Source organism: Pelodiscus sinensis, unplaced genomic scaffold (genome assembly GCF_049634645.1).
Source record: "Pelodiscus sinensis isolate JC-2024 unplaced genomic scaffold, ASM4963464v1 ctg36, whole genome shotgun sequence".
In the NCBI taxonomy this organism is placed as follows: Eukaryota; Metazoa; Chordata; order Testudines; family Trionychidae; genus Pelodiscus; species Pelodiscus sinensis.
This window is the reverse complement of record NW_027465931.1, coordinates 4,067,608-4,080,768: the sequence shown is the minus strand read 5'-3', so window position 1 is coordinate 4,080,768 and position 13,161 is coordinate 4,067,608. Positions and strand designations below refer to the sequence as shown.

General features: G+C 48.1%; 1 protein-coding gene across 4 annotated transcripts in view; it reads left to right on the top strand.

The window, feature by feature from the left end:
* The first annotated feature begins 1,431 nt into the window (after window positions 1-1,431).
* LOC102443570 (sarcoplasmic/endoplasmic reticulum calcium ATPase 2-like) overlaps window positions 1,432-13,161 on the top strand; it is a 267,118-nt gene continuing 255,388 nt past the window's right edge. For 3 of the 4 annotated variants that reach the window (XM_075916865.1, XM_075916864.1, XM_075916866.1), the window contains exons 1-4: window positions 1,433-1,645; window positions 2,041-2,301; window positions 3,311-3,328; window positions 3,429-3,511. In XM_075916865.1, the coding sequence (XP_075772980.1) occupies window positions 2,184-2,301; window positions 3,311-3,328; window positions 3,429-3,511 (219 nt within the window). In that variant the 5' untranslated portion in view covers window positions 1,433-1,645; window positions 2,041-2,183. Of the gene's footprint in view, window positions 1,646-2,040; window positions 2,302-3,310; window positions 3,329-3,428; window positions 3,512-13,161 lie in introns of all 4 variants that reach the window. The other variant, XM_075916863.1, reaches the window with a different exon arrangement.

The window sequence follows — 13,161 nt, the reverse complement described above, 5'->3', positions numbered from 1 at the left end:
GAGAAGTTAGATAAAGTCATGGAGGTTGGGTCCATGGAGTGCTATTAGCCAGGGGGTAGGAATGGTGTCCCTGGCCTCTGTTTGTGGAAGGCTGAAGATGGATGGCACGAGGCAAATGGCTCGGTCATTGTCTTTGGTCCATCCCCTCCGGGGTACTTAGTGTGGGCCGCTGTCGGCAGACAGGCTACTGGGCTAGATGGACCTTTGGTCTGACCCAGTACGGCCGTTCTTATGTTCTAAGCTCAGGGCTCAGGGTCGGGGGTCTCACTGGACCACCTTGATTTTCATGCAGACCTGCTCCTGGGTGCCCAGGCTGGCAGCTATCCTGCCCTAGATGGCCACTTTCCTGTGCCTAGTGCGGAGGTCGTGGATGAGGTCCACGATGTCTGCACTAGACCAGGCGGGCGCCCGCCTCTTGCGGCCCTGGGCAGGTTCTTGGGAGCCGCCAGCCTGGTGTCGGGAAGAGGCGGAGGGCTGGGTGGCAGCGGGTGGCTGGCTCGAGCTGTGCCATGTGCAGGGTCTGCTGGCTGGGCGCTGGCAGGCTTGCGCCTGGCACGGGCACTGTAGCCAGACTGTGCCCCTGTAAGGACTCCGGGGCCGGGAGGGGGACAGACGAGTTTCGCTGGTGGTGCCCAGAGTGGCCACCAGGGCAAGCTGGGAAGGGCTAGCCTCCCACTAGTTCGAATTAAGTGGCTACACAGCCCTTAATTCAAACTACTTAATTCGAACCAGGTGTTAGTTCTCGTACAATGAGGTTTACCTAGTTCGAATTAAGCGCTCCGCTAGTTCCAATTAAGTTCCAGCTAGTGGTTTGCATGTGTAGCACCTATCAAAGTTAATTTGAACTAATGGCTGTTAGTTCGAATTAACTTTGTACTGTAGACATACCCAGATGTATTAGAGCATAAGCTTCCGTGTGCAAAGACCCACTTCGTCAGATGCACGAAGTGGGTCTTTGCCCATGAAAGCTTACGCTCCAATACATCTGTTAGTCTATAAGGTGCTACAGGAGTCCTTGTTGCTTTTGCAGATCCAGACTAACACGGTGACCCCTCTGACACTTGACAGGAAGATTAAATTGTTCTCCAACAGGTTTCTGTGTGTTGCCTTTTCAGATATCTGCTTTGTGTTTGTTAATTATTTCCCGTGGAGACTGTCCAGTTTGGCCAGTATACATGGCAGTGGGGGCATTTGATGGCATAGATCACATTAGTGGATGTGCAGTTAAATGAGCCTCTGATTTAGCTCACAGAGCCGAGTTGGTAGGGAAGTAAGTGGTGAAGCGGTGTTTCTCTTTTGCGCGCGCGCCCGCCCGCCCGCCCGCGTGCTTGTCCCAGCGGCGAGGGACACGGAGCTCCGCAGAATCACGGTGCGGGCGGGCCCCTTTGCTTGCGGCGTTTCGGATCCGGGTTCGGACGGGTGCGGTTGCTCCCTCCTCCCCGTTCCCTGCTCCCGGCCAATGAGGGGCGTCCACATGCTGCGGTCGCGAGAGGAGAAGCGGAGAGTTGGCTCCGATAACTTCTATTAGAGCAGCTGCCAGTGGTTCAGCTCGTGCTAGCGACAGGAACGGAGCACAGCACAGCAGCGGATCCCACCCTACCGGACATTCTTCCCCAGGGCAGCTACGTCCCCTAGAACAGCCAGGGTATTTCATACCCCTCAGAGGGGAGTGGGGACGATACGATTCCTTCGCACCCTACTGTGCGGCGAAAGGGGAAATTCCGCCGCGTCAGAAGAAGGGGGGTGGTGGCGGCGGCGGCTAAATTCCCTCCGCACGCGGCCCCGAGTGACGGTGGGGGCATTGTTACATCAGCACCCCTCAGAGAGGAGCAGGTATCGGCCTGAGCGAAAGGGAGGCGACTTTGCCTTGTGGCCGCCAAACGGCTGCTGGAGAAGGGGGTGACGTTTGAGGGGAAGGGGGGTGGTTGTGTTCCCTTGGTGGTAGCGAGGTTCCCCCCTCCCCCCCAAGGTACGGAGTGAAGGGGGGTGCAGGTGCCGTGGCCGGAGAGGAGCGCTCACGTGATCCCTATTGTGGTCTAGGTCTATGGTGATAATCACCCGGGGGCGGTTGGGGACCTGCTGGGGGAAGAGAGCGAAGTACCGAGCAGACTAAGGGGAGGGCCGGAGGCTACTGCTGCTGAGAAGGAGGAAGCGGAGGAGAGACACCATTTGCCGGCCCGGCCATGGAGAACGCTCACACCAAGACGGTGGAGGAAGTTTTGGCTTATTTCGGCGTGAACGAGAGCACGGGGCTCAGCCTGGAGCAAGTCAAGAAGCTCAAGGAGAGATGGGGCGCCAACGGTAGGTGACCCACGGCCTGCCGCTGCTGGGGGGAAGCTGCCGCCGCGTGGTGGGAGCCTCTTTCTCCCTCTCATCCTCCTTAGGGCCCTGTTGCAAGGCCTAACCTGTGTGTGCGATGCCGGCATCTGACTCAGGACCCGGAATAGGAGCGAGGGAGAGAGAAGATGGCTGACTTGAACTCCACCTCGTGGGTTTCTTTTATACCCTGGGCGCTCCGGGTTGCTTCAGCGTGGAGGGTGCCACCTCGGTTTCCTTTCACCTTGTTGGGAAATCCGCTTCTATCCTTAAATAAAGCACACGCTTTTTTGTGTGTGCCTCCTTTTATCATGTACTTGACCTTCATTTTCTTTGCGGTTCCCAACGCTCCCAGCCAAACGTCGTTCTTTTCCTTTTAGGAGGAGGGGGGGGTGTGTGTGTGTGTGTGTGTGTGTGTGTGTGTTTGTTAAAATGTTCAGAAAACAGTGCAGCAGGGCTTTATTTTTATAGCTTTCTTTTGTGCCAATTGTATTGCAGAACCGATTTATATAGAGAGGTAATAGCAGGTGGGGAGACAGCAGTTCCTAAATAGAAAGATGAGATCGTGAGGTATTTGGACATGCATCTTAGACTTTGGTAAAGTGGATGTGGAGGGAAATCAAACTCCAGCAGTACACAGAAGCCTGTGACTGCTGAATACAAAGGGTATCAGAAGTAACATAGTAAGCATGAATGATGACTTGGCTGAATTGTTACCTTATTAGATCACTGCTAAAATGTATTTGGCATAAATTGCAGAATTAGCAAGGCCCATTCCAGTTCTTGTTGAAAGGAGGCACCTTAATTATAATATTCAGCATTGCCTTCAAATCTGAACTTCATATAGATATATAAAAAAATCTGGTAAATGTAGTTTTGTAACATTTTAGCTAGCTAAAAATAATCTTTAATGATGGATGTTTTGTCGTGGCTAAGTAGTTATCTAACAGTCTTTTTTTTACATGCTCCTTGGGAAAACCTATGCTTCCTGCAGAATTACCTGCTGAAGAAGGTAAGCCAGCTTGTACAATCTTCTGATGTTTCTTATCCATAACTTTGCCTCTTTCTGTGTAAATTTAAAGTGCAACATGTCTGCCTCTTGTATCTTACAGGAAAATCCTTACTTGAGCTTGTGCTTGAACAATTTGAAGACTTATTAGTTAGAATCTTATTGTTGGCAGCATGTATATCTTTTGTAAGTATAAAATGATTTTCAGACTTTTCACACATTGAGCAAATGAGAATTGTGTGTTATATAAAAAAAATAAAAATGTTGAACAGGGTTATTCCTTAAACTATTTTGCTTACACTAGTTCTACTTATGATGTGGAAAAATTAATTGCATGCTAACTTTTCAATTGGTTATTCTGCAAAGGTGAACTTTGGCGTGTTTTAGACATTAACGTGCCATATTCACTTCATGTATGGTATATAATTTGTCTTTTAATTCAATTTTTCAATCAAGCCAGACACACCGAGACTTGGGAAAAGCATATATATTGGGTTTTTAAAAAAAATATTTTTATACATATTTGGGAAACTCCATCACCTTTTTGTTGTTGACTTCTAAAACCAAACTTGATTAGGAGTTTAACTAAAACAAAATACAGGACTATGTAGCACTTTAAAGACTAACAAGATGGTTTATTAGGTGATGAGCTTTCGTGGGCCAGACCCACTTCCTCAGATCAAATAGTGGAAGAAAGTAGTCACAACCATATATACCAAAGGATACAATTAAAAAAAATGAACAAATATGAAAAGGACAAATCACATTGCAGAACAGGAGGGGAATGCGGGGGGGGGGGGGGGGGGGGGGAGAAGGAAGGAAGGTAGGTAAGTGTCTGTGAATTGATGATATTAGAGGTAGGGAGAGTGGGATGTTTGTGAGTTTAACTAGTCATTCTTTTTGCTTTTGAGTTAATCCTTATCCAGCTAACTGAATGATCATTAGAGAGGCTTGTGGGTACAGTGCAAACTGTAAATAGAACTTGCATGGGGAATATTTTAGTTGTCTTCCCTCCCTGATAATAGCAAGGTGACAGTTGTTGCTTTTGACAGTGACAAGAATGATGACAGCAATGATGGCGCTGTGGTTGACCAAATTTGGTAACTGACCATTGGGAAGTCTTTTTTTGTAAAAGACCCCCCTTTTTGCATACAGGATTTAAAGGATAAGAAATACTAATGATTCCTTTTTGTGTGTGGCTTTTTAAAAATATAGGTTTAATTGGATACTTTCTTCATGCAGTGTGTATTGGGTTGGGTATATGGTTGCTAAGGAACTGGAGAAATGAATTGAAGAGTTAGTACAGGTGGAAGGTGTTGGTGCTGCATGTGTTCTTGACATGTTGGAGAACAGAATGATTGGTTTCTATCTTTTTTTAAATTAATGTGCAAAACAGTAGAAATTGTTAGCCTACCAAATAGACATTTGACTTCCTCCTGAGCAGTTGTAGCTTAATTATAATCAGAAAAATAGGTGTTAGTCTTTTATAAGCTTGTGATGGGGCAGCGCCTGCGCCCCGCACTAACCCGGCGCCGTCCCCGGTGTGCTGGGGAGAAGCGGCGGCCCCGTGCCGGTTCTTGCCCTGCGTGACTTGTTCCGCCGCGGGCGGGGCTGAGCACGGGAGCAGGCTAGCCACGTCTGGCCGTGCAGCCCCTGTCCCGGCCAGGCAGGAAGGACGGGGAGCCGACAAAGCCCCGTGGCGCCGGACGGCGCAGGCGCCACCCGCCGGCGGAGGAGGTGGTGCCACCCGGCGGAGGAGGTGGTGCCACCCGGCCACGGGAGACATCATCGCGGCGGGATGCTCAAAAGGAGCGCTGCCGCCAGCCAGGAGAGGGGGGATGAGCAGCAGGACGCCGGGCGGCCGGACAGAGGCACTTCGGGCCCCGTCTGCACAGACCCTCGGAGCCAAGCTGTCACGGCAACGCGGCGAGGGAGGTAGGAAGTGACCCAGGGCAGGGTGCTGGGACCCGGGGGGTTGGTGTGTTTAAGGGACTTCCTCCCCCACCAACCAGGGCTGGGGGCAGAACCCCCCAGACCTTAGGGCCCTGGGTCGGGGCTGGGAGTGAGGGTGGGCCTGAGCCCCCTCTCCCTGCTGACTCAGATGCCACTAAGTCCCTACTAACGATGGACTGACCCTGCTGGACCTGGGGCAGGGCATCTGGGTGATCTGGGAGCACGAGGGGAAGAGACCTCAGGTGAGGGAAGACGGAGGGGAGGGGCAGAGGCCCTGTGTGGCCCGGGGGGGGGGGTCGCACTGACGCCAAGCCCCTCCACAAAGCTAAACTAGAAATCAGCACAAATTCCACTTTTAAGTTTATATATTTAAAAAAAAATGAGTTATAGCTCTCTGCCAAAGGAAAACTTAACTATGACGATAGACTGAGGCAAATGATCAGTCTTAAACTGAGACTAGTTAAAAAAACAAAACACTGTTGTCCCCTGCTGATTCTGGGGCCAGTGAAGGCTTCTGATATCACAAAGAGGGTACATATACATAATTGCCAGCAGGCCAAGGATTTGCATTGAGCTTGCCTGTGGAAATACTCGTTCTAGTCACTTTGATATTTCCTGGGAGGAAATATGGCTGGCAGTAGCAATTTTGAGAAATGGGTGACTATCTAGTTTCAGTGGAGGTAGAATTTTTGTAAAGGGTATGGAAGTTGCATCCCTCCGGACTAGTGTGAGAGAGAATGATGGTTATAAAGTAGTGGAATCTTGTAGTGCATGAGTTAATACTAGGGCTGTCGAGATTAAAAAAATTAATCCCGATTAATCGCACTGTAAAAACAATAAGAATGCTATCTATTTAAATAGTTTTGGATGTTTTCTACATCAATGTGTTGATTTCGATTACAACACAGAATACAAAGTGTATAGTGCTCACTTTATATTTATTGTTTATTACAAAACATTTACACTGTCTAATAAAAAAAAAAAACAACTTCACCTCACTGAAGTATTGCAGTGCAAATTCTATCCTGAAAGCTGAACTGAAATTCTTCTCCTATTGAAGAGTCCTTTTTTTAGCAGCACAGGGCCGGAGGGGGTGGGGGGTAGACTTGGCTGTGGGCATTGCAGAGTTCGGGGGGGCTCAGCCCCCAATTGCAGGTGGCATAGGGCTCGGGTGGGGGTGGGGGTCATCCCTAGGGTTGCCAGATACTTTCACAAAAAATCCCAAGTGTGGCGGGGGGGAATTGGTTGAGTAAAAAAAAAAAAGCGGGGGGGGGACACCAAACTTGTTGAGCAAACCAACAAAAAACAGTCACTGCCCCTTTAAATCCCCCACCCCCCACCAGACGCAGCAGGGGGAAGAATGTCCCTGCTGGCCTTCTGTCCAAGAAAAACCGGTAATACCGGACATTTTACGTGTCTCTCTCTGGTTTTAAAAAAAAAAAAAAAAAAAAAAAAAAGACAGGGGCTGCAAATACCACAAATTACTGTCCAGGCCAAAACTGGACACCTGCAACCCTAGTTATCCCCCAAGCTCAGGGGAGGGGTCAGCCCCTGGGATTGGGGGGGTAGACCCCACCATGGGCAAGTGCAGAGTTCAGGAGGGGGGACTCAGCCCCAGAATCAGATGTGGGGGGAGGGTCAATCCCAGCCCCAGGAGGCAGAGAGAAGATGGCTTGGGTGAGCCCTGCTCATGGGGTGGGGACGACAGCTTGGGCAAGCGGTGCCCCCCCCCCCCCCCGTTTTATTTTATTTTAAAAAGTATGGTCACCTGGAAGGGGAGAGGGATGGGTGTTAGGGTCTTTGCTTTGCTTGTTTACTTCTCCCTTGGTCCTATTCAGGCGCGTGTGTGTGTGTGGGGGGGGGGTGTTTTTTTTGGCCCCCCCTTTTTTCCATGTGCCCTCTGGTGGCGGTTTGCATTACTGCGCCTTACTAGGGACTGGCTCTGGATCAACTAATGCTGATTTGCTGCCCTCTGAGATAAATGCGAGTTAATTTTTTTCACGCATTAATTCCGCTCTGCGTTAATCGCAGGCGTTAACACCCACTAATTTACAAACCCTAGTTAATACTAGAAATGTACACCCTGCTTAATTTCCAACCAAATGGGTGAAGGGTAAACATCAAAGTCACAAAAAAAATTGTGTAGTGAGCTGACTCATTCAACACTGTACTAAACTGACGCAGCTAAAATAACATACAAGGCCAAAAGTTTGAGGGGTAACCATGTTAGTCTGTAACTTAAAGAAAACAAAACAAGTGGTCCATGTAGCACCTTAGAGCAGGGGTGGGCAAAGGGCCCTCCGTGGGCCAGATCTGGCCTGTGGCCGCCCTGCCACTCACTCACCCCCAGGCCAATCAGGGCCTGGGGGTGGGGGAGCACGCGTAGTCTCCTTGCCCCCACAAGAGTGTGAGGTGGCTAGAGAGACGTGGTGGCTGTTTTTAAAACAGTCATGTTGATCTCTAGCTGCCGCGCACCTTGGGGGGGTAGCTTTGTGCACTCCCTGCCCTCAGGGCAATCTGGTCCTGCGGGCAGGGAGAGCACAAAGTTTCTCGCGTCCTGTCCCCAGCCTGCCTGGGGTGTGCAGCGACTAGAGAGACGTGCTGGCTGTTTTAAAACTGCTGGCATGTGTCGCTAGCTGCTGCATGCTCTTGCAGGGACGAGGAGACTTTTTGTGCTTCCTGGGCCCTGATTGGCCTGGGGGCAGGAAGAGAGTGCGAGGTCTCCTTCTGCTAGGCGCCTAGAGGGAACTACCAGCTGTTTTAAAACAGCTGGCATTTCTCTCTAGGGGGCAGGGTGAGGAAGAGAGGGGGAAGACTTCTCGTGCTCCCCATCCCAGGCCAACTTGGGGGGGGGGGGGGGAGGTGGCGCACAAAGTCTCCTGTCCCTGTCCCTTCCGGGGTGGCCCAGGGCCACCTCAGAAATTTCCGAAGTGGCCCCCTTTTAAAAATTATTGCCCAACCCTGCCTTAGAGGCTAACAAAAGAATATAGATAGTATCGTGAGCTTTTGTGGGCACAACCCACTTCTTCAGATGAGTGGAGCAAGAGCCAAATGCACTTTACTGGTATGTTTACTTAATTATTAAACAATGAGACCAGTGAACTGGAAGATGAAAGCTAAAATTATTCTGCTAAATTAGTCACTATAGTACAGGGTATTTCATTTGTAGAATCAAATGGAGAAAAAAAAAATGAAATAAAAATATTAAGTGAATCAACATGTTCCATAGAATCGCTATGGATACAAATTCCATGCTCCAATAATAAGAAATTAGCAGTAGGGATATATTACCGACCACCTGACCAGGACAGCGATACTGACATAGAACTGCTGAGGGAGATTAGAGCGGCTACCAAAATAGAAAACTCTATAATAATAGGGGATTTTAATTACCCCCATATTGACTGGATACATGTCACCTCAGGAAGAGAAGCAGAGATAAAATTTCTCAATGGCTTAAATGACTGCTTCTTGGAGCAGCTAGTGCAGGAACCCACAAGGGGAGAGGCAATTCTCGATTTAGTCCTGAGTGGAGTGCAGGATCAGGTCCAGGATATAACCATTACAGGACCGCTTGGGGATAGTGACCATAATATAATAACATTCAACATTCCTGTGGTGGGAAGAACACCTCAGCAGTCCAGCACCCTGGCATTTAATTTCAAAAAGGGGAATTACACAAAAATGAGGAGGTTAGTTAAACAGAAAAGGCACAGTGACTAGAGCCAAATCCCTGAAAGCTGCATGGAAACTTTTTAAAGACACCATAATAGAGGCCCAACTTAAATGTATACCCCAAATTAAAAAACATAGCAAGAAACCTAAAAGAGTCACCGTGGCTTAACCATGTAAAAGAAGCAGTGAGGGACAAAAAGGTATCTTTTAAGAAGTGGAAGTCCAATCCTAGTGAGATAAATAGAAAGGAACATAAACACTGTCAAATCAAGTGTAAAAATGTAATAAGAAAAGCAAAAAAAGATTTTGAGGAACAGCTAGCCAAAAACTCAAAGAAATAACAATGTTTAAGTACATTAGAAGCAGGAAGCCTGCTAAAAAGCCTGTGGGTCCCCTAGATGATCAAGCTATAAAAGGAGCAATCAAGGACGATAAAGCCATTGCGGAGAAACTAAATGATTTCTTTGCTTCAGTGTTCACGGCTGAGGATGTTGGGGAGATTCCTGAATCTGCACCGTCCTTTGTGGGTGATGAATCTGAGGAACTGTCCCAGATTGAAGTGTCATTAGAGGAGTTTTTGGAACAAATAGAAAAACTTAATGTTAACAAATCTCCGGGACTGGATGGCATTCATCCAAGGGTTCTAAAAGAACTTAAATGGGAAATTGGTTACAAACCACAGATAATAGCTCAGCAATCCTTTAAATCGGCTTCCGTACCTAATGACTGGAAGGTAGCCAACGTGACACCAATATTTAAAAAGGGCTCTAGAGGTGATCCTGGCAATTACAGACCGGTAAGTCTAACTTCAGTACTGGGCAAATTAGTCGAAACAATAGTAAAGAATAAAATTGTGAAGCATGTAGAAGAACATAATTTGTTGAACAAAAGTCAACATGGTTTCTGTAAAGGGAAATCCTGTCTTACTAATCTATTAGAGTTCTTTGAAGGGGTTAACAAACATGCGGACAAGGGGGCTCCAGTAGATATAGTATACTTGGATTTTCAGAAAGCCTTTGACAAGGTCCCTCACCAAAGGCTCTTGTGTAAATTACATGGCCGTGGGATAAGAGGGAAGGTCCTTTCTTGGATTGAGAACTGGTTAAAAGACAGGAAACAAAGGGTAGGAATAAATGGTAAATTTTCAGATTGGAGAGGGGTAACTAGTGGTGTCCCCCAAGGGTCAGTCCTGGGACCAATCCTTTTCAGCTTATTCTCAAATGATCTGGAGAAAGGGATAAGCAGTGAGGTGGTAAAGTTTGCAGATGATACCAAACTGTTTAGGATAGTCAAGACAGAAGCAGACTGTGAGGGACTCCAAGAAGATCTCACCAAACTGAGTGATTGGGCAACAAAATGGCAAATGAAATGTAATGTGGATAAGTGTAAAGTAATGCACATTGGGGAAAAATAACCCCAACTATACGTACTGGATGATGAGGGCTAATTTGGCTATGACAAATCAGAAAAGATATCTTGGAGTTATCGTGGACAGTTCTCTGAAAACTTCCACACAGAGTGCAGCGGCGGTCAAAAAGGCAAATAGGATGCTAGGAATTATTAGGAAAGGGATAGAAAATAAGACCCAGAATATCTTCCTGCCCCTGTATAAAACTATGGTACGCCCACATCTTGAATACTGTGTACAGATGTGGTCTCCTCACCTCAAAAAAGATATTTTGGCCTTAGAAAGGGTTCAGAAAAGGGCAACTAAAATGATTAGGGGTTTGGAACGGGTCCCATATGAGGAGAGGTTAAAGAGACTGGGACTTTTCAGTTTAGAAAAGAGGAGACTGAGGGGGGATATGATAGAGGTCTATAAAATCATGAGTGGTGTGGAGAGGGCGGATAAAGAAAATATTTATTAGTTCCCATAATAGAAGAACTAGAGGACACCAAATGAAATTAATGGGTAGCAGGTTTAAAACAAATACAAGGAAGTTCTTCTTCACACAGCGTGTAGTCAACCTGTGGAACTCCTTGCCAGAGGAGGCTGTGAAGGCTAGGACTATAACAGTTTAAAGAGAAGTTAGATAAAGTCATGGAGGTTGGGTCCATGGAGTGCTATTAGCCAGGGGGTAGGAATGGTGTCCCTGGCCTCTGTTTGTGGAAGGCTGAAGATGGATGGCACGAGGCAAATGGCTCGGTGATTGTCTTCGGTCCATCCCCTCCGGGGTACTTAGTGTGGGCCGCTGTCGGCAGACAGGCTACTGGGCTAGATGGACCTTTGGTCTGACCCAGTACGGCCGTTCTTATGGGATATTTAGGTTCTCTCCTCAGTTGCATGGCTGACCTGTGGGACCTTGGGCAAGTCACTTCAGTTTTCTATGCCTCAAGTTTCCTCAAAAGTGGGGATAATACTTATACTCCTTGTCAAACATGTTAAGACTCTGGCCTGAAAATCATTAGTTAAAATAGAAATACGGCTACAGGTTGAACCTCTCCAGACCAGAGACTTCTGGGCTAGAAACAGCTGTTTCTAAGAGCCCAGTAAGCAGTGAAAACATTGGTAATGCTGCTAGACCAGTGGTCACCAACCAGATTGGGATGTACTTGTAGATCTTGGAGCCTCTGACAGGTGATCTTGACTGGTTTGGCCAGGAAGGTTTCAAGTGCTAGCACTTCAGTTGTCCCTCCACCCACTGTCATGCTACTTGTGCCTTGGAGCTGCCCCTCGGGAGCCTCCTGCTTGTTGTGCAGGATGTGGGAGGGAAGGGGGGGGTGGGGAGCTGATGTCAACGTGTCCTTCCTCCCTCCACTTCTGTACCCTATCTCCACACACAGAAGGGGATGGAGAGAGCTTGGCAATGCAAATTTGTCACACTCACACTGTGTGTGTGTGTGTGTGTTTGTGTTTGTGTGTGTGTCTGTCGTTGTCACAAACACACACTGCCCTTCTCTTCTCTCCTGACCCAACATGTACGTGGGTTTTTTTTGTTCTGTAACTGCTCGCAAAGTGTGGTGTTTGTGGTTTTTGACTGGTCTGTGCATTTTGTAATTTTAATTTCTCTTCTGCTTAAACTTAATTTGAGTAGATGTTTCTAAAATTCCTAACCTGTTGTGGCTGGAGTCATTATTCCTGTGGTAACTGCTGCTCCTGGAAGTGGCTGGCATGTCCCTGCAGCCCCTGAGAGAGGCAGAGCAGGGGGTCTCCACATGCTGCCCTTGCCTGCAGACACCACTCTTGCAGCTCCCATTGATCAATAACGGGGAACCATGGCTGGTAGAAGCTGTGGGCTCAGTGCCTGTAGATGGGGGGCAGCACATGGCTCCATGGAGCCACTGCTGTACATGCCAGCTGCTTTCAGGAGTGGTGCAGGGCCAGGGCAGGAGTAAACCTGCCTTAACCCCACTGCTCCTCCACCCGGAAGCCATCTCAGTTAAACGGTGCCCAGCCAGAACGTGCATCCTGAATCCCTGTCCCAGCCCTGAACCACCTCCTACGCCCAACCTCCTGCCCCAGACGCGAGTCCCCCTGCACCCTAACTCCTTCCCAGAGCTTGCCCCCTGAAACCCCTCCTGGACCCCAATCCCCCACCCTGGGCTAAGCCCAGAGCCCCTCCCACATGCCAAACCCCTTGGCCCAAGACCAGAGCCTGCACCCCGACCCCCTACTCCAGCCTGGTGAAAGTGAGCGAGGATGGAGGAAGAAGGGGGGGATGGAGTGAGCAGGGTGAGGCCTCAGAGAAGGGGTGGAGCAGGGGCAGGGCCTCAAATAAGGGGCAGGAAGCAAGTGGGGCAAAGGGTATTTGGGTTGGAGGTAGATCTTACATTGCACTTAAATTGAAAGTGATCTTGTGGTTAAAAAGGTTGGAGATCACTGTGGTCTGGAAAATTTTCTTGTTTGGAACTGGTCCGGTCCTGAGGATGCTGTACTAGAGAGTTTCAACCTGTAGTAATTTGTATTGGATTTATTTTATGATTAGTTAACTCCCATTTTGTTTGCTTCTGGGTTTTCTATTGGGGTCAAAGATAACTTTGTAAGTTCTTCTATTTTTGGGGGCAGGGCTTGACATTTACTGTTTATAAAAAAACTTTTAGATTTTTCACTGAGTTCTGGTAACTTTCAAGCAACTGTGCTAAGGTTGCACAAATATAAATGGTTTTGTAGAAACAAATGAGGCAATCAGCATAATTTTTAACTCCGATATTTGTTCAGAAAGCTCTCATTATATAGCAAGTATGACGCTAATGGCCCTTAACCGCCA